We start from the raw sequence: 22,458 nt of genomic DNA, 5'->3' as shown, positions 1-22,458 counted from the left end.
TGCTTTTTTTTTTTCCACTGCTAATTGGAATGAGACAAAATTAATTTCTCTAGCTCACCAAATGTCCATAAAATAATAATTTTCAGACACTGTGACTTGGTCAAATTGCTAACAGGACCACAATTCACCCTTAAGTGAAACCATCACTAAACTAATCAGTACTTTCCTGCCTCCCTCCATCCCAGCTGCATATTGGGCAGAACCAAAACAACAAAACAGAACAAATCATACATGAATTTGGACAATATTTTGTGTGACAAGACAGCAAAGAAAACAACAATCAAGATTAAATTGTACTTACTTTACACCTGCTGATAAGCTTACAGCAGGGAAGAAAAACCCTTCTGTACTGAAGTTCTCAAACATTCCTTGTACAGGCTGCCCATTAATGCGGAATGAAATGCTGGGTACACCTAAATCCAAGCAGCAGCTAACCACATCGTCAGATGCTAATAAATGCTGATTGACAGATGCTACAGCTCTGGGTACTCGACCTAGGATAGAAGTATTCAGTAATCAGAAGCTTTAAGCAGACTCTTACAGGTTTAACCACAACATTATTTCCTCAAAAACATTTGTTTGTAGTCACGAAGATGTGATCTTGACTTCACCTGTTTTATGAATGGTTCTGCTTTTAGAGACAGACAGCTAGTAAACATTCTTGAGATTGATATGTGGCAGAAAAGTGTATAAACTGAGTAAATCACTTGAGACCTCTGACACTTCACAAGACAGAACTCACTCAGCTGATATCACACAAGTTCACACTGTAGCCTGAGGTAAGAGTACTGAGGCACGGTAAATGAAGCCCTCTTTATAAAGCTAAAATTGATATATTTCATTTTATTTTATTTAGTTAGTTGTGAAATATGAGATTCACAAATCTGTGAATATTCAGTGGTGAGACACTGGCACAGGTTGCCCAGGGAAGTTGTGGATGCCCCCTCCCTGGTAGTGTTCAAGGCCAGGTTGGACAGGGCTTTGGGCAACCTGGTCTGGTGGAGGTGTCCCTGCCCATGGCAGGGGTTGGACTGAATGAGCTTTAAGGACCCTTCCAACCTGAATCATTCTGTGATTCTATGATTCTACTGAAGCTGTGATTATGACCAATATCCAGGTTTACACTATCAAGAGGCAGAACAGTGCACTGAGTTATCAAAACCTGGATCAGGAATGTAATGGGCCAGGTTTTCTTGATCAACTACAGCTATACACTGAGCAGAGGGAGCTTCATTTTCCCTACTTGGGAAAGGTGGAACCTTACAGGACTCAGTAATTATAACAATAATTAACTAGAGATAATATATCTGAAGTAATCTAACTATACACATTTACAGATAATTGCAGATTTTCCATTGCGCTTGAGTACCTGTGTATATTTTTAGCCAAGGAATTTCTCTTCAGAATTCCTTTCAAAACAATTCCCCTGAAAACATTCTGTTTTAACTGTAAAGCAAGTCTAATTAAGCAGTAAAGCACTATTCCAAATTATTGTGTTTAGAGCAATAAAATAGAAGTCAGCTGTTCAGGATAGTTTTAAGTACTCTGAATTTTCCCTTACAGCAGGACATGAGATTTAAGACACTTTCTAGCACTGTGTTTCTGAGGTTCAATTAGTGTTTAATTTTGTAGTAATGATTTATTCAGCCATTTATAATGAAGTATGTTACAGATGTCTCCCAGCCTACTCCCCCTAAAAAATCATTATTTCTGTCATTTGAGAATTGTTCAGTAGTGCTAAAAAAAATCTAATTATGTATGCGTGCACACATACAGATATTAAATAAACAAAATCCTATGCTAGAAAAATGCTACAATAATTGAAAAGTCAAACAGACCCAAATTAGCAAATATTAGAATTAAGGGCATAAAATTCACTGTATTTGCAAAACAATTTTTAGTTACATGGCCCCACACTATTCTGAGCAAATAAAGAGTACCCAGCTGTATATGGCATTTCAAGGCACTAAGAAATACGAGGAAATTAATGATTTAGCCTACATGCCTTGAATAGTGTAAGTAAATAAAGCACAAGACACAAACTGATCAATCTAAAAAATAATCATCATTTACTGTATGCAAGAGAGATCTGGAAGGAAATATTACATTCTACTTCATAATCAAAGATTTTACACACAAGGAATGAAATCCTGTCTATTTTTTCCCCCAAAACTTCTGAATGCTTGAGATACAAAACTGCAATTAAGACAGATCTATAGTGTGCTGTTACTGATAATTTTTTTCTAAGTCTTTTGAACAAATCTAAGAACAAATTTAAAAAGACTTATATGGGAAACACAGAAATCTAAATTCTTGGTGAAAAGAATTGTTACAGAATGTCCTTTACAACAAAACGTTACATTCCCAACTCAATGTTAGAACATTTCAGAGTAAAGGCAGTCAGAATTATCCAGCTCTGGAAAAAATGTCCACATCTCATTCTGGAAAATGAACTCAGTTTTCAACTCAGTTCTGTCTTGAGGCAGAGACCCAGCCAATAAAATCTGCTCTCAGACAATTTACAATTAACAAAGGTATAAGCCAGAGAAAATACCATTTTAGACTATATTAATACAATGTTAATAGAAAGTGATCCTGCAGTTTTATCTATATTCTTAATGAAATCTTCTATATGAATGACATTTACCAGTTAAGACAGATTGTTACACATAGTAGGTACAAAACCCAATTGCCAGAGCTCTGTTTTAAATATTTGTGTAAGCAGAATGCATATGTAAAATCTTACAGAAATTTTAGCAATTGTTTTTCTTCTTATTGTTTTTCTTTCTTCTTTCATTATTTATTGATAGTTTGATTAAGAATGATGTTACAAAGATAGCAGATGATATAGTTAAGGGTATACAACTTATTACCTAAATGTTTTCTTATTTTATAGCCTTACACATTATTTCTTCTCTGAAAGGTTCCTGATTTAGAAAATATTTTGGAACCTTAAGAAATAAAAACAAAAAAAACCACATTTCCTGTGTTGCCATTTGTTTCTTACAATTAGCCAATATGATTTTGATGGTTGTTGGGGTTTTGTTTTCTTTGGTTTTGGTTTTTTTCTATAGGAACATACAGTGACTGGTCTAAAGGCATTCTGCTGTGACAAACCTGCCTGTTTACAAAATGTATATTCCACTTTCCCTTTAGTATTAAGGGAAGGGACAACCACAGAAAAAAACAGCAGCCTTGCTCGTAACTCCAAAGGCAGAGGCTTTGAGCTCTGACTAATCCCTCTTCAAAGCATCCTAATAATTCCTCTGGTTTTTTTTCCTTTTTTCCCTCAGTGGTTATTCTTTATAACACATCTACTATTACAAAAAAGATTTGAACGGCAACACTTCAGATTAGCCTGCCTGTAAACACTTTTTACTTTTCTAAAGCTCTTACTCAAATCCAAACTTGGGTCCATGGATGAATTTAAATGTGATGGGTGGTGAATTTAAATTCTTCAGTACCATAGGCCACTAACATTTTCAATTTTCTTGAACAAAGAATGGCTAATAAGACCACAAGTTTACAATCACTGATTCTTAAGAGACCACAAAAAATGCATTTGCTGGCATCCATTAACTGCCTTCTTTATAAACTGTAAGTGCAACCACTTCACTGCAGTACTAATTGACAGTCTCATAGATTTCTACACACATTAAGAAGCATTCATAGAAAAACTTCTTTTTTTACTGCTAAGTCTATTTTAGATAACAATATTTATTCAAACAGCATAGCAAATACAGGTTTTCAGTTTGATACTACACCACAGACATTTATGTTCTAAAAACCAACCAAAGTTGGTAATAGTGAATCAGTTCTTATCTGTAATTGCCAAAATTCTTTAATGAAACTATTTAACAAAATTTAAATTCAGTTTATTAAATATATCAAAAGCTGTGAGGATAATAATGTCATTTTACTTCTATTGTAAATAAAAAGTGAAAAAATACTGCAAATGTAGATCCACATACAATGAATTTGTCTGAGATCAATACATCCATTGATTTTTGAACAGGCAGACTTAAGCCAGTATTGATCTAGATATGGAAAATGCCATTTTTTGCTCAAAAACATTAAAATAAAAGCTATCTGCTGAAAAACCTAATTGGTATAATTCAGTATTGACTAAAAGCTCAGACAAGTCTGATCTGAAATTCTAAATAACCTCATAGTACCCTGGAGCTCTGAATGTAGCTCGCTACAAAATAGCATGCCATATACACAGAAGTATTGGAGGTAAAGGTAGGTAACTCCTAAGTGTAAGAATAAGTGGAAGTGAACTAAGTACTTACCAGACCACAGATGAAGGCCATCAAAACTGTAAGAGTACAGATCATCACCAACACCATTGCCTCCCCATCCTTCTCCACCTCCAGGATAGGGGGCATAACCTGAAGTAGAGGCCCATCCAACTCGTAAATGGGTGGGTTCTGCCGTCAAGAATGGATCAACCTGATCAATTATTAACTCAAAGTACCACTTCTTGTATTGTGCAGAGCCCTCAGCAACACCCAGAAATATATTTGGCCTTATGCTAAGAAAGAAAATGTAAGCCAGTTAGTATAAAACATAAAATGCAGCATAAGAACTATATTGCTGCATAGTAGTCAAAATCACTTTGCAAATATGACAAAAGAGCGTAGATGTTCATCTTTGCTTATAACATTTTAAATAGTATCTATTTTATGACTTTATATAGCTGTTGTTGAATTATCTTCTAAAGTATTGTTTCCATGAATTGAAAAATTTGTAGTCAAAAAAGGAATACCAAGATCATTGCCTAAAATATATATTAAATAAAAAACAAACAGGAGTGAAGTTACAGTGAAATCAAATCCCTCTTAAAACAGTACTTCACAGTATGTCTATATACTCCATAATAATTATTAGATAAAGCCATGCTCTGTTTTGAATGAGAAACAAGCAACTTTCATCTTTCCATTTCAAAACAGGTTTTACTGTTAATTAGCAATATCTATTTGAACATTACAATTGCTGTACTGTTAGTAAAAATGGATCTTTCAGAAGTTAATACATAAACGCATCCAAACATCTGTGTCTCAATGTTGAAAAATATGGAACATCTCTTGGATTACACTATTTTTCTTCAATTAATTACTGAAGACATATAAGTTCCATTTTTTCTAATATAACAATAAAAGATGTCACTATACCTGGTCACATCATTAATCAAACGTGTTTGCAAAAGTAAGTCTCTTCTAGGCAGTAGATTGTCACTGATCAAATTTTGATTGGCACGGACTGCAACTCCATTACAGACACAGAGAGAGCAGAGCACATCAAGAACCTTAAAAAAAAAATCAGAAGCAAGTCAGGTAAAGGCAGCTGTGTATACTATTATTCAGTTGGAAGGAATATAATACACATTATCATTGTTTTCTAAGTATTTTTCACATATATGGACCAAATGTAGTCTGTAATACTGACAGTGGATATCAAACATTCGTGGAACACAAATTCAGAACACAAAGTCTGTAAAACGCCTGAAAAACTTTCCTTTAAAATTTCTTATTATCATTTCTATTAGAAAAAAAAAACAAAACTAGAACAGCTGTATGTCAACTCTTTACTTTTTTTCAATTAAATCTCATTAAAAATTTGAAAAATAGAATTAAATTATTTGAGAATTTTACTGCAGCCCAAAAGACTTTCCAAGAAAAATTAGTGGACAATTTTCAACTGTAATTTTCAAAATGCTTATGAATCTGTACTGAAAGCGCATTTTCAGTATGAGAAGTAATTTATTTTTTTTTAATGGAAAGCATTTAGAATCACAGAATCACAGAATATTAGGACTTGGAAGGAACCTTGAAAGATCATCCAGTCCAACCCCTACCAGAGCAGGATCACCTAGACTAGGTCACACAGGAACACGTCCAGAATAATTTACTATAAAGCAAAGCAGAGTTTCAGCAAGATCTCATTCTAAAAGTTCGTCTTTCTTTTTTTTTTTGTCATAGTCTAAAAAATGAAAGCAATTGATACAATTCTCCCACAGATTACTGGAGAAAAAGGTCTTGAAAGACAGAACACATTAACATAGTGTTATTTAATGCTAAGGGACAAAGCTGTACACTGTGCAACAAAACAGAGAAGCTTAAAAATGCACTTGAGCTCTTACAAGGAATCACTGGACAATGAGCCCAAATGGTCTAAACTCGTACAGACCATCTCTAAGACAAAGAACCATCTTCACACTGTTAATTATCATTTTGGAAACTTGTGCAACACAAGGAGCAGCAGGGCAGAACATTTATTTTATCCATTCCTCTGCCCAGAAGATTAGCACAAAACAATTCTCAACAGCAGTTTAAGCTAATATGTTGTGAACTTTGCTGTGTCCCAGACCATGCATTTTCCTTCCTACCATCTTTGTTACTGGGCAGAAGCCTCTAGCAGATGGGCAGAGATAGTAACTTGAATAAATGCAGAAACTCTGACCAGTACTCAACTGTAAAGTCTCTTAATAAAATTGAGAATCAATAACATAGAATTTACATAGAAACAGTTTAAATAAACTCTATGCACTCTCTGATCACGTTTCTGACACAAGACTTTTCATGAAAAACATTCTTCAAATCAGTATTTTCCAAAACAATTTTGGTTAATATTACTGATTCTTATTTCCTAAATCACAACGAAATTTCCAATCTAGCAGCAGAACAAGATATTCTGTTTCCGGAGTAACAAATCCATTCATTCCTTCATTACTTACTGATGTTTAGTCAAAGACCTTACAAATGGAAATGCACAAATCTATTACCCCATCTAATTTTCCTCCTGTATACATTTTCCTTTTCTGCTTTAAGTTCCCATTATGAGGTCTACGTTAAGATGCTCAAGCTGAAAGGTTCTCTTTGCAGGTGCTGGCACAGCACAATAATCTTGCTAACAGCTAAAAATAGTAAGCTAAAGTTACTGCTCTAATTTCAACTTTTTTCTTATGCTTACTTACATCAGTTCATATTCCTTAGCCCTGCTTGAAAACACTGCTCTCCTTTTCTGTATATGTAGTTGGTTAGATTCTCAGTATTACCTTCCCCTGTAAAGCAGTAATTGCAACTCTCTAAAACTTTCTCTGTTCTTCCTTCAAGTTATCAGTCTTTCAAATAAAATTTTAATTGAGGAAGGAAACTCACATCAGAAAATCACACATAAAACTATATTCTCCTCTGTGTTGTGATGTCATCCTGGTCGCAGCCAGAAACTGTGTTCACTTTCTTCTGTCATAATAAATTGCCCATTGATGTTTAATTTAATTTCCACCATTATTTCTTCAGGTATAACTCGGGGTTTTTTTTCCTTTCTTCTGAACACCTGTGTTTTCAGATATTTGGATTATTTTTTCGATTTCTCATTTTATTTTGTTCTTTTCTGCTACTTTTATTATTACTCATTAGAAATGACTTTGCAGGATTTACTTCTGCGTTTCTGAAGGTACAACAACAGTACTTCACTGCTCTTGCAGAGTCTTGCATCAGAGAGCAAGCTACTCTGTCCACGTCCTTACAGCCACCAGAATGCCTCACTTTCTCAGCAAATCCAAAGCTCTCACTGGTCATCAGTATTTCTTAACTATTTGCTTGTCATACATATTTGCTGTACTTGAAACTGAAACGTAATTATATATTACACTTTTTTTAATCTCGACAAAGAAATTTTTCAGATGTACTTCAAGCTTATTTTATTCCTTTAAGGTTCTAGAATCACATATTTCCATGTAGACATTTCTCTGTTTTCTTTTCCACAAACCATTGTAAAATTATCAAGACATCCTTAGTTTTTCCAAACATACCTTATAATTGCGCCCATGTTTATCCAACAATGAAATGATGGATTTGATGTGCTCCTCAGCTATTACATTTAAAGCTTCTGGGCTTTCAATCAAGATGCAGTGCAACACTTCCAAAATACCTGTATGAAGGCCATAGAAATAATGTTGTCATTAAATCATCTGAACAACTGAACACAGTCTAAAAGCTCAGTAAATACCAAAGTATCTTAAGAGATGCTGTCTTTTCTCCAGACTAAAAAGAGAATGAAAACACTTTGATATGACTATGATGTGAACCACATTAGACATAAATGCATTATGAAGCTGTTTTCTTTGGGTAACAGCCACAATTTTAGAACTACTTGAGAAAAATGCAAGTTGAGCGCCTTCTTTTCAATAAGAAAGACAAAGGTTTTAGTAGGGGGTGTTGTACAGTATTTCAATATTTTGTTGAACAACCTATAGTGAAAAAATATGTATACATATATGTATTTATACTTGTGCTCACAAACAACTCTGGTGTAATTTGATAGCAATGTAGTCTTGATACTGTCTGACCCAATCTAATAATTCACCAAAATCACATTCAACACTGATTGGATGTGGTATTGCACATACCAAATGTATGTAACCTAAAAAGGCCACAAAAATGTAACACATTGCTCAATTTAAAAAATACAGTATTTTTCTAATGCATGCTGCTTTCAAGGAAAACTGCTTTGACATTTATAATGTAAGAGAGTTGTGTATGGTGTATTGGTAGTTAATTTACTTTTATAAAAGTGAGTCTCACCTGAGGAAGATTCTAATCTCTCCAATTTACTTATTAGCCAATCAAGGTTACTGGAAAACTGAGTACAATTGTTTCTGTTGCCACGAATGAGAGCAGCTGGAAAAAACCACAAGGTATAGTTTTATAACAGCACATTTCCTTTTTAAATCACTAATGTTAATCACATATATTTTAACACATTTTTATAACAACTTCACAAAATAATAAACAGACAAATCCTGAATACAAGTATGCTACAGTAATAAAGAATTAAGATTTTCATTAATTTGAATTTCAGCAACTGACATAACTTCTAAAGAGCACGTAGTTTTCAGCGTTGACAGGGTCTACTGGATAAACAAGAATTTCAGCAAAGAATATGTTATATTTGTATTTTACTTTGCTATAAATGTAAATAGAAGCTATCCATCATCCTTGTTTGACGCAAATGTGAAGCACTGTTATGTTTAAGAGTCTGAAACACTTCTTTTCCCATTTCATCCTAGGAATGAGTGGGAAGATCATATGCAGAAGTTTAAGCTCAATGGCAGGTGGAGTACTGCTCTTTAGCTCTACTTTCTGATCAAAACCTATTACAGAACAGATAGCTTTTAGTATACAGCAGCATAGAACACAATGTTATTTGACTACACTTTGAAAGTTCATCAGCATTCAAGTACTACAGGCAATACTGGCTTTTTTTTCTTCCAGAAGTTACTACTGATCATAGGGGGGAAAAGTGTATGCTTTTTGTATGAAAGTGTATAAAATTTTTACTATGAAGCACTAGCATAATATTTATTACATCAGAACAAGATTGTTCATGATGTATCACAGAATCACAGAATCCCAGAACGTTAGGGATTGGAAGGGACCTCAAAAGCTCACCCAGTCCAATCCCCCTGCCGGAGCAGGAACACCCAGATGAGGTTACACAGGAAGGCGTCCAGGCGGGTTTTGAAGGTCTGCAGAGAAGGAGACTCCACAACCTCTCTGGGCAGCCTGTTCAGTGCTCTGTCACCCTCACTGAGAAGAAGTTTCTTCTCAAATTTAAGTGGAACCTCCTGTGTTCCAGTTTGTGTCCGTTACCCCTTGTCTTATCATTGTTTGTCACCAAGAAGAGCCTGGCTCCATCCTCGTGACACTCACCCTTTAAATACTTATAAACATGAATGAGGTACATTAAATGTACCTGTAGAAGAAAATAAAGAAAAAAATTTAAAGGGCCTGCATAGCACTTTAGAGATTTGTTTTCATCCTGTTCTTCTTTAAACTCATAAGACTATGGTAAAATGCAGGCAATGGTAACTTTTTACTTTCTAAAGCGATGAGAAAATTTCACCAGATGCATCTGCGTGTCTATGCTATGTGAATAACATCATGCTTCAAAGCACTCTCCCTGGTTTGTTTCACTGTTGACCCAACTCTCGACTTGACTGGGACTAAATTTCCTTGTAATGAATTTAGAATGTTACTAAACTCCACCAGAAGACAAGATTCCCCTATATGAGGAATTATACAATTCAGGTATCAAATTAGTGATTTAAAGAAATGCACATATACATACTTTTCCTACTCTATAAATTTGGCTCTACAACACAGAAGCAGTTCTAGAAAGCATGGCATTGAAACTGACAAAAATCTTAATTTCTGTTTTATGTAATTGTTTTAATTAACATTTAAATCTGAGCCTCGAGTGGCAAACGTGGAATTAGTAGACCTACAAGTACTGACTATTACTTTTAGGCTTCTCTTCAGCTTCATATTTAAAGTTTTTCTATTTTTTAGAATAAATATTCATACCTATTTGCATACCACAGGTACAAAAAATAAAAACAAAAAAAAACCCAAACCAATGCATTTGGAATGCTGCACCCATCTTTTTCCTAGCTGAGATTTATTTTGTCTGCTCTGTCATTTATCAATAAACTGTTCTCTGTAATAAATATCAGTAAGTATATGACAGAATTACTGTAATTTACATGACAGAATGAGTAACACACAAAATATTCTGTGGTGTTGAAGCAGCAAGTAAAGAATATATATCTTGCTTTTTACACTAGTAGATTATTGAAGAACTTACCTAACAATTTGTAAAGGAGATTCAAAATTTCTTTCCATGCTGTACCTTGTTCTTCTCTTGCAATTCCTGCAAAATGAGCTGCACTGTTGTAGTCATTTAAGCGATCAATGCAATTCAAAACTAGCGCCAGCATTCCCTAAATGCAGACAATGGAGAGGAAAGCCAAATGTAAATGAAAAAGTGTTTGTTATTCTTTCAAAATATTTTTCTGGTACACATTTAAAAGGTACATAATATTAGATTTAAAGAAAAGAAAAACCAAACCAAACTACTGTGCTTACAAGATTTGAATGCGTATTTTTCCATATCGAAATCATCAGATTTAGAGGATTATTCTATACTGTTTCTTACTGAGCCAGGTATTATAAATAAGTAAGGAGACTATTTTTTACATAAAATCTTCCTTACACAGGAAAAAAACAAAATCACTTTAAATTTATATACAAAGGAATTTCTGTTGATCAAAAAAAGGATGGAAAATTTACTGTCCAATTAAAAAATATCTGTAAAACAAACAAGTTCAAATATGAGAATAAATTTTTAACTGGTATTTAAATATTCTTTAAAATACCATTTTAATGGTATTTCAAACCTTTAGACAATCCAAACATATCTAAAAATGTTGTAAAATATTTTTCCTCTTTATACAAAAGTGTAATTATTCTATTTTCAGAAAGGAGCAATTCTATAATCATGTGATACAGGTGCTCTTCTGAAACTACCATTCTTCCAGTTTCTAGAGATAAAAAGTTCCTGTTTCCCACCCTGGTGGACAGGCAAGATGTCAGAAATAGCACCTATCGTTGATCCAAGTTTTACTCTTCATTTGGGGTATCCAGAATGTATAAATTCATAGAGAGAAAAGGAATTTTTATTGTCACAATAGTTTCTCTTTAAAATGACATCTATTTAAAGGTGCTCGGAAGCATTAAAACCAAATTTTATGAGAGAGCGTTTGTGGCCTGTGACAAGTGTGGAAATGAAAAAGACATAAGAGCAAGTTATCATATGGCACTCCAGTTTATTATGTGTGTGTTTGTATACATATACAGCTACAGAACCTTACATCATAAATCACGTGCATCCATTAAGGTGATAACATTGAGGTTCTCCTCAATGTTTATGACATGATACAGGACAAATTTAAATAATAAAACTATTCTTCTCTCTGTACCTCTTCTTTGAATAGATTCTGTCTGTTTTTGAGTGACCGAAGCTTGCTTTGCTTATCTTCATGTTCCAGGTCTTCTTCGGGAAGCTGGAAGTAAGTAATCAGATCTTGCAGAGTCTGAGCCATCTCCTCAATAGGCAGGGCAGCGGGTGACAGTGTTCTGTTGTTTCCACTACAGAAAACAGCAAGAAAGATCGGCAGCATTATTCGTTTTCACACTGTAATTTACAGTATTATGTAGCAGCCTATTTTTTGTTGGTATCTAAATCAAGTCTTGTTATACAGATGACATGTATATGAACAACAGTTGATCTGAATTGCAAATCATTCGAACATCTCTTATTTGGGTTTCCGGCACTCAGAGCTTCCTGAAGTGGAAACATGTTTGCCTTTCTGCACTGATGTAAAGAGAGAGAATGGTTAAAAAATAAAAAAAAAGAGAGCAGAAGAAACAATGTAAGAGTTGACAAAAAGATGAAACAGATGAAAGATGTACTGAAGTCTTTTCTTACAGTAATTGATTTTGCTTAGATACTGTAAATCCTACTGATGATATAGGTGTATTATGAAGATGGAATAAAATAATAGCAGTTATTGAGGCTGTACAAACCCAGTCTTCTAGACAAAGAACACAGGTGATCTTAACCATTAATTATGTTTTCTGTATCAACTCTACATGTGAAATAAAGAAGGGTGGGATTTAAAAAGATAAAGCATTAAGGAATCTCAGTTGTCAGTAAAATAATCTCTCTTTCCTGTTAAAGTATTTGGGTCACAAGCCAATTTTTCAGTCTGACTCACTATTATAAAAAGTATAATCTAGGAGGAGCTGATCGCTGGCAGAGGCTGCTCTGTTTTTATATCTTCAGCACAGGAAATACAAAGGAGTAGCGTACAGAGTCTCATCTGGTGGGTTCTGTGGAAGCAAATTCTTAATTATAAACTTTTTTTTCATTTATTAGGCAGTAATACAAGGATGACCACTTGATCACAATTAACACTTCTGCCAAGCATTATGGAAAACTAGTTTCTTCAATAATACATACAATCTTACTGATTTCACTGTGTATCTTAGACGTTGATCTCAGCAATTATAAATGAATATGCATTGACACAGAATAGTATTTTATCCTAAAAATATTCAGAATAAAACATATCATATGAAAGAGCTATAGTGAAGGAAACATGGAACTTTTACTGAACTGAAGACTTTGTCTTACTGCTTGTTATACAGCTATTGACCTGTGAAGTTAGTAATGTAAGATAAATGTCATGAACAATTTACTCTAAAGAATGAATGAAGAGTAACAGAAGTAACAAAAGAAATAGGATAATGAAATTATGCTTCAAAATGCCCCGTATTTTCAAACTAACATATCTAAAGGTATTCAAAAAGTCAACTACTACCACATATGTGAGACAAATTTCATGATACTTCCCTTCACTATTTGAATATTAAAGCCCTCATCAGAACAATTACTTTACAACTATTCCCATGTAAAGTCTCAAACTTTTTGGTAACAGATTTGTCAAAATTAATTTAAACTGATAATGGCAGAAAACATTCTGAACAGTTTTGTACAGTTTGGCAAGCAGGATATACAGCAGTAGAACAAACCTTTTTAAGCACAACATGTACTTCAAGAAGACTGGAAAAACGGAAGCTGTCACAAGTGTTATTTGACTTCTTGAAAATCAATTCCATAAATAACATTGTTTAAATATAGGTTTGAATCCAGAAAACCAAACTAGGGATGAAATGCGATTGATACAGTATCTTTCCATGCTCATTTTGTCAATAGTTCATTAATATGCAACATCTCCTGAGGATAAAAAGGCTCTTCAGTCAGCAACATACAAATTTAGACAAACTGCTTTAAATTATATTTATGTCCAACACACTTGTTTTGCTACTGGCCAGGACTGTATTTTTCAATGAAATGTATTACGTTGCCATGCATGCGGCAAGAATATTAGGCGACTGCTTAACAAGTACAGCTCTTTATACAACCTTCTCAATAAATCAAGATTATGACAGAGCAAGTCTGGTGTTATATTAAATTGTTTTTTCCCTAACTTTCTAATATCCTTTGTAGTACTGACTCCATTCTTAGGGTACTCATATACTGTGTGTTTCACAGTGCTCATTTATTCAAGGATGGGTTTTTTCTGTAGAAGTAGCCCTCAGTGTTTCCACATAAGTTTTTGAGTTCTATTATACAGTTAGTGGAAGACACCGATCTTGGATAATTCTTTCTGAGGTATAATTGCTGACTGCATTGCACTCTAGCACAGCAAAGATTTGGAAGATAAATACTATTTAGAAGGTAATTCTATTGATTCTATTATAAAGTCTTAGAATCACAACTTGAATTGTTCCTTAAAATCAGATATGGACACTGTCTCTCTGCTGAGATGCTGTTACTGACTTTGAATATCCATAAATTCATTCCACTGCAAATGAATGTGTTGGTTTAAACAGGAGATTAAGGAGATGATGTTATTGCACATAATCTGTTATACTACATACAGTCACCAGAGAGGGCTGCCTCTCCTTTGATCCTTAAATCTTCCCAATGACTAGGAGGGTGACAGAGAAGTAGGAGATGGCGATTAAAAAGGTACAGGTAAAATGTTTCAGCCCAGATTTTGGAGGCAATAAATTGGGATTCTCCTCCCAGACACGCAGAGATCTATGTTGACTTCCTTCTGTCATTTATTTGAATGGACTTGGGGCTGCTATGGTTTCCTCATCTTATTTTTAATCTAAACAGTAATAGGCATCAAAATTCCTTTCAATTAGTTTGACAAATTTGAATAAAGTTGGCTACAATATTTGATCTACCAAGAAAAACAGGAAAATAAGAACCAGTTTGTGAATATTGTGAAGTTCTACCTATTGCAGAATGGAGTGACATTGAGGTTGTTTAGCACGTACCTTCAACCTGGACTATGACCCAGTTTGCTTCTGGCTTCATGATACTAGATTTCATGTAAATAATCTTAAATGATCTGTCTTATCTATTTAATGGCATTACCGATCAAAATTACAAACTTCAATTCAGCAAATAGCTAACAGCCTCTAAATACAAATACTTGAAAACAGGAAATAAGGATGTTATTAGAGAAATTCTTATCATTTCAGAATACTTTTAAAAAAGCATCCAAACAAAAAAATTATACATAAGACAGTAACAACTACCTTATAAAATGGCTGAATAAGCTTGTAGTATTGCGAATGATTCGAGCAGCCTGGGATTCCTCGAGCTGACATCTTTGTAAGGTTAGACCATCATCCATGTGTCCTTCTTGGTGTAATATAACCTATTCAAAGTCAATAATTATCACAATAATTACTTAAAGAACATTTTTGCTTTTAAATATTTTGTAATTTATTTCAATATTGCACTGTAAACAGAATTGCATATATACTGAGCTACTACCTATTCATCCCTTTATCTGAACAATCTATGAATTAATTACAAATTTGTCAGTCTCACATAAAAGTTATTCAGAAAAGACATTTTAATATATCTCTATTCTGCAATTCATTAAATGTATACGCTTATCAAATATTTTCCAACTGAAACAAAAAATGTCATTCTTTTTATAGTACGTCTGGGAAAGAGGACCTTCACTATCTTAACCATCATTTACACATGATACACACATGAAAAACTACTGACAAGAAAATCAAGCTGGACTGACAAATATAATAGAAATAACAATGCGTCTAAAGAAGCTACAACATTTATGAATAATTTCTGACTCATTTAACTATTTTCTACACATTATGTTGGATTCTTATCAGAACCAGATGTGAACATCATATGACTTTAAGCAATAACAACGATCCTTTGGTGGGCTTTTAATTTTTCCCTTTAAATAAATAGCCAATTTCACAAAAACCCAGCATAATTTTTAGGTATCACAAAAACCAATCTTGATAATTTTGAGTCATTAAAATCCTACAACATTTCCATAAAAATTAAATGTGAGTTATTCTGCTTCTTTGCCTAAGATGTAACCTATTGCATTCTCCACTGAAAAATGTATTTAGCTCTGAGATACTAAATATTTGCTGCCCAACGTTCCATTTAGCAAAGTAATTCTGAAGGCACTGAATAGTTAACAAAGAAACTAATAATGTTATACAAGTGGTTACTGCCACAAATGGGAAGGTTATTAACCCACAGCTTTTTTACGTACTGGCGTATAGGTATAACGAAGCATTGGAAAGTGATGTTTTTCTATATTTGGCAGGATCCAAAGTACAAGGTGTGCTATTTTCCTTCCGGGATGCTGAGGAAGTGTTTTTAAAAGAGGCAAACATCACCCTATGAGTTTATCTGGACCTCAGAATCCACGAAAATCTGATGAAGATGACTAGGAAAACATTTTTGAATGTGTATTGATATTATATTACAGGAGACACATTGGTCATCTTTCCTCTTCAAGTATCACTGAATCTCTTAACTGAAAAATAACTAAAGCAGCATTCCTCTTATCAAAAAACCAGTTAAGAACATTTGACAATCTAATGATTCCTATGGCCATTGCACATAGCTGCAGATCATGGAGGTACAGGAATGAAAATATTTGACAGATAAGATACTAAAGCTGCCATGTCTTGCAAAGTAATTGCGCCTTCACCATTGTGTAGAAGATATCCACTATTCTCCCTCAGTAGCAGTAGATCAGGGTAGGGAGAAGTCTTTCAGTAGGACCTAATCTTCCCTATTTCTCTGACCAAAAAACCCCACACACCAAAACCGCAACTAAATCATCCAGAAACACTACAATGATGGGAAAGTGCTATATAAAACTCCATTAAGTAGATTATAGTCAGAAGCAGTTCCTCAGAGAAACCAGTCTCCTGCATGTAAAGGGGCATTTGTCACTGCCTTGCTTGTTTAGGTACAGCAGGCACTGGTATTAACCAACGCCTTGAGCAATGGTCTTCTGGACATGAATCCAAAATATGTAGCATGTTTCTCTGTTTTCCGAGCTCCAGCATCCTGGAGCTCTGCAGAAGTTCATAGGTTGCACAGAAGCAAGCTCCCAAACTGAAAAGATAGGCATCCATCACTCATGCTGGATGGTGGAGGAACCCTTGGTTACCAGGATCTCAGAGACAGATACAACACATCAAAATTCTGGCAGAAATCATGCAACAGAAGCCTCATAAATGATGCCAGAATTTCTTAGATATTTGCATCTTGCAGAGACATCATAATAACTTGCTACATGAAACTACACCAAAGCCAAACAGAAATTTTTAGTTGGTATTATGAATATTTTATAACTGAACTAATCCCATAGTTGTTTTCTCCTCTCTAGATTTGCATCAGCTGTCAGTAATAACAGCTAGGTTATGTGTAAAAAACCCCAGCCTTTGCTTCTTGCAAAAATAAGGTATTTCTCAACCCTCCTAGGGCTACTGAGGCCTGTTACAAAATGTTCAGGTCAACTTGAGAAGGATTACAGTGATTGAAAGTGAAAATCTCCTGAAAAAATGATGGTGGAGGAGTTATACAAAGCTATGACTCCACTTTACTGTAGAAAAATAAATTTTATATTAAATTTCAAGGGATATATATGTCTAAACTTGCTTACAAAAACTATAGTCTAGTGTCATATCTTGCAGAGGACGAAAAACTATTTCTCGCCTCCACAGGAATATCAATTACAGGAAGCAAAAAGGTTTGGGTTTTTGCCTCTTTAAAGGCACCTAACAGGAAATAATTCTCCAGACACGAGGGCAACAAAAGATTTGGAGTCTTTGAACATGAATAAAGCAGTTTGAAAGAAGAATAAAAGTGACAGGCAATTATGGAGGTCCTTTTAGTCCCCTGCTGCTAAGCAAAAAACTAGGGAAAAAAATACTGAACTTCACAAGAAGGTATTGCAAAATTCTTCACTGAATACAGAGGAAGAATCCACATGTTGCCTTTTCAGAAAGTAAAATTAGACTCTCTGAGAAAACATAATCCCAGAGCCAACAGGAAAGGAAGAGGCCATCATTGGATGATTATATTTCTTATCGAGAAAATACTGAATGACTGGCATAGAAAGAAGAATTTCTCTTAGCAAACAGGTTGCTGAGAAGTGAAGGGGATGGGCACACACTGCCTGTGCTGAGGATCTCATTTTTTGTTTTACATTGCTTCTGTATGGGTATCCTCTTATGAATGTACATAAATGCAAGTAATTAAAGAATTCCAACTTCTGTTCAGTAATACATTTTTTTTCTTTTTCATGTTCTAAAAACAGGATCAAGTTGTAAAAATCTCTGAATCAAAAAATCATTTGGTAATGATGCAGTTATGCAAAGCCAGTACTAAAGCCCTTAATTCTGAATGAAATGCAAAGGTAATTTGAAGAGATAACAGAACATATGCCCCCAACTAAGAATATAATTGTACCATATAATAAAAAGGCCAAGAGAAATACCTTCTTGATGTCACATCAAGATTATATCTAACATCTTGGCAGGAAATTGTTCATTAATATCCCTTTAAAAACTCCGAGCCGTTTCTAGGGTCATTTCTTAAGTAACAAATTTAATTCTCATTTCATACAATAAACTCAATTAAAAAATCTAAACCATCAGTGAAAGTAAGATAGCTTAGAAGTTTATGCCCTTAAACTGTTAATGCCCTTAAACAGTTAAATGCAGATTTTTTAAAAGTAATTTGACCAACCAAATCAAGAATTTCCATATTTTACTGAACTATCATAAATAAAAATTGAGCTGAAATTTATAACTTCTTCTGGCAAGAAAAATAGCTAAATATATTTCTTAGTGGCAAAGTTTTTCTTTAGTTACACAGTTCTGCTCAAATTCATAACTGTTTTCATTTTTAGAATGAAATATTCACACCATTTTCAATAAAACAGCACGAAACAATTAAACTCACAATTGCCACATTGGTAGAATGGTAAAAAAATCCAGAACAGAATAAAACTACTATCCAACTAACATTCATTTGACAAGTAATTAAAAAAAAACCCCTTAAACATTACCTTTCTTTTCAAGGGACCTAAACGTGCTGATTTAGCATCTTGTGCTTTGTAAGTCAACCATAAGGCACTTGCCACATGTTGGACAAAACAGATTGAATCACCATACTTTATTTCTGGGACTCCCATTCCATCCATGTCACGTTTAAGACTAGAATCCTGCTTTTCTTTCAACTCCTAAGAAGATAAAATAAAAGCTGGCATTTAATCTTTGTACTGCAACAGGATAAACCGTTGAATTCTACACTGAAACACATTCCAGCACTAAACAAGGTTCATGCTACTTATATTGTTAATATGCAGCTAAATTTCATTTCAAAAATCAAGTAAAATCCATTACCATGTAAAGATATACAGTTTTAAAAAACTTTAAATATTTAACCAAATCTAATCAATAATTGAATTACTGATGTAATTGAAGTCTCAGTTTAGCAGAGCATGCATAACTTTCTATAATTAAAATATTCAAATTTTAGCTTAATTATGAACAAGAAAAACAAGCAGAAAGATACTCTTAGTTAAAATATTTTTATTCTAAATATTTTTTTACTTATAATTAGTATATGCAGATAAGAACTTCACTTGGAATAATGCCTCTGTATTGCAACGAGCAGCAAAGAAGAAAATATTAATTTAAAAAAATAAGTACAATTTGCCTTTTACATTTATTTTAGTTTTGCATTTCTTAATATTTTACATTTCTTTTATTCATCCATTTATTGTCTTTGTAAGACAAAGAGAAGAGAAAGAGAAATTGGATTATTTCAAACCTCTTTAAAAGACATTGCTCAATGCTCAGCTGGAACACCCGGGACAACTTTTAAACCCAACCCTTTTCTTAATCCCATTATTCTCCATTCACAAGCAGAGGATTTTAAGACTCCAGCACAAAAGGAAGTACCTTTTTTCTTTAAAATAATATAGGTTTCATTTCAAAACTGAATTCAAGATTAAGAACAGAACTATGCAGCAAATTCTGTTATAGTAAATTATGGATGCATGTACATGTCTGTGATTAAACAAAAATATCTTAATTAAAGCAGTTAAATTAAATAATTTTTCTATGATTTGAAATGTCGATGGGCTCAACCTTAAGTGTAGATAGTTGCTCATTTCTTGCTAAGTAAACAAAATATGTTAGACATTAATACACAGCTTGAATTATTATATGTGTAACAGGTTTTCTTATTTCATTTCCGTTTACTGAATTTTCAACATCTGTGGAGTAAAGAGGGTTTTATTTTAACAATGCTAATCTACTTTAATTTGTATGGAATTTAGCAATCACATTTCAACAATAATTTTAATTGAAACAGACAGCATTACAATGCTAAGATGAATTAGAATGAAATTACAAGACATTCCTTGGGGATACCATTACAATATCAAGACCATGGGTAAATTATGTCACATCATATATATGCAGACTACACTATCACATAAAGATGAACTCTTCCAATACACATTTATGGTGAGGCCATTAAATGAAAAATACAATAAAATAGTATACATTCATTAACTGTCAGCAATTAATTATTGGCTTTATACCCTGAAGATCAAAACATATCTATCAAATAATATGACTGCTTCAGGAATCAAGCATCAATGAAAACTGCAATGAAATAAATCATAATGTGGTAACAAGTGATCCTAATTAAGTTACTGCTTTAAAAAAATTGAGTGATACTGATCCTTTCTGACAACACTAGACAAAGAAAATCCAAGAGCTCTTCAATTTCAGAAATAAAGCTTTAGAATGATTTTGGGGGCCTGAAGGCTGTTCTCACTTTAAGCAATACAACATACATTCCTCTTCATGATCTTTTGCTCTTTGTGCTCTGTCCAGTTTCCCTAGGATTTCAGCCAAGTAATTTGATAGCAGTGTGTAAACACTGGGTGTATTTTCTAACAGCTGAAAAGTATAGCCAGATAAAGATTATCGGGGAGAAGAGGAAAAATATATCTCTTATCTATATATTTGTACACATCTTAGGGCTTGGAAGGAGGAACTGTTTGCATATTTTTCTGCTTTCTTCACAACCTATTCTAAATTTAACTCCCTCAGGCCATGAATGAATCAAGTTGAAGAAAACAAATCATGTCACGGGTCTGGAAGATGGCAAAGGAAAAATAACTAACAAAAAAATAAAAAAAGAAAGAAGGAATGACAAAGGGACTTGAGGGCAAAGCTGCCAAAGATGCAAATTTCAGGCAATATTTAATGTACCAGAAGAAGGGCAAGATTCAGAAAAAGAGAATTGACAGAATCATCAATCTACGTGACAGAAGGAAGGTGTGGAATGGCAGTGTGCGCAGGACAAATAAACTAAACTGTCCGATGATTTTTCAAGAGTCTTCTTGTAAAAACATAGTAGGGAAAAATCTCTTGATATCTTAAAGGCTTGTTTATGTACTCCTAGGAATGGTAAAACAACCTGACTGCCGAACTCTTCTTAAATCTAGCACAGACAAGTTATTTAAAATTGTATCTTTTGGTGCTGCACACTGCTATCACACTAAAAGCACCACCATTGGTTACACCAATTTAACAAAAGAAAAAGATAAAAAGTCCACAAATATAAGAGCAGAGGACTGACATATTGAGCTTACTTATCTTGCTAGTGGGCTTACTGTATTCTGTGCATTTTGCTTAATATATTTCTCCACCCCATGAGGCAAGAAAAAAAGTAGGTTATTTCAATTTTACCTTCTACTTTCTCCTCCCATATAAAACTAGTAAATAGTTTAATACTGCATTTCAAATGCAGTGTTTATTGGGAAACGATAATTGTAAAATATGAACTAAAAATTAAGAACCTGAGCTTTTAGAGACAATTGAAGGTAAAGGACTTTGCGATACCTATCATTTTATTCCAAAAACTAACTAAAGTATGATTACTACTAAACTATTACGACATCATAATGCCATGTTGAGCCCCTAAGATAGCCAGATGCTGGCAGTAATATTAAAATGATATCAAATCCTTCTGCATGAGTCATCTGTGACTTTTTAATGTGTCAGAATGTTACTTAATCAGACTATACCAATAATTTCTTCATTGTTAATTGTATGTAGGATCATGAAAATAAAATTTGATATCTCAAATATTAAGTCTGGGCTACAACAATTTTTAAATAAACAACTATTTTCAAATATGCTCTTGTTCTTCACTGTGTTTTTTCCAAAGAAACTTGTAAGCAGAATCCAGGTTCTGCTCAGCAGAGTATACTGAGCCAAGTACTGTGCTGGAATGAGAACATCCCATTTCAAAACAGGATTCCATCTGCTGTAGTTTTTCTGCTGTCGTTGTGGTCACAAGGCATTACAGTGCTGTTGCCTTAAAACATAACGGTTGGCATTTTAAAACTTTTTCAAAAATAAGCTCCGTATTAAACCAAAGAAAAGGTGTAACTTTGGAGGTCTGCTGTCAATTTCTGATGCTTGTAAAAAGCTTGCAGTAATTTGCAGTAAATAGACATAGTTTACATATGCTGTTGTCATTGAAATCAGCACCATAATGTTCTTTAGCATACTCTTTCGCTTTTTTTTTTTTAAACTTCCTTTGATTCTTATTTATGTAAGGACTTATTACGGAAAATTCTTATTTGAATTT

The 22,458-nt window shown here is 33.7% G+C and overlaps 1 protein-coding gene across 1 annotated transcript in view; it reads right to left on the bottom strand.

Moving 5' to 3' along the window:
* Positions 1–301: 301 nt before the first annotated feature.
* The window catches only part of LOC104536235 (ryanodine receptor 3-like), a gene marked incomplete at both ends in the record, with an annotated part of 37,436 nt that continues 15,279 nt past the window's right edge, over positions 302–22,458 (bottom strand). Inside the window, 9 exons of the mRNA XM_010178793.1 lie at positions 302–494; positions 4,293–4,534; positions 5,175–5,308; positions 7,817–7,935; positions 8,589–8,684; positions 10,651–10,786; positions 11,825–11,993; positions 15,024–15,145; positions 18,848–19,021. Coding sequence (XP_010177095.1) covers positions 302–494; positions 4,293–4,534; positions 5,175–5,308; positions 7,817–7,935; positions 8,589–8,684; positions 10,651–10,786; positions 11,825–11,993; positions 15,024–15,145; positions 18,848–19,021 — 1,385 coding nt within the window. The remainder of the gene's footprint in view (positions 495–4,292; positions 4,535–5,174; positions 5,309–7,816; positions 7,936–8,588; positions 8,685–10,650; positions 10,787–11,824; positions 11,994–15,023; positions 15,146–18,847; positions 19,022–22,458) is intronic.

Source organism: Mesitornis unicolor, unplaced genomic scaffold, assembly GCF_000695765.1.
Source record: "Mesitornis unicolor isolate BGI_N332 unplaced genomic scaffold, ASM69576v1 scaffold33972, whole genome shotgun sequence".
Classification (NCBI taxonomy): domain Eukaryota; kingdom Metazoa; phylum Chordata; class Aves; order Mesitornithiformes; family Mesitornithidae; genus Mesitornis; species Mesitornis unicolor.
This window is presented reverse-complemented; position numbering and strand designations above follow the sequence as displayed.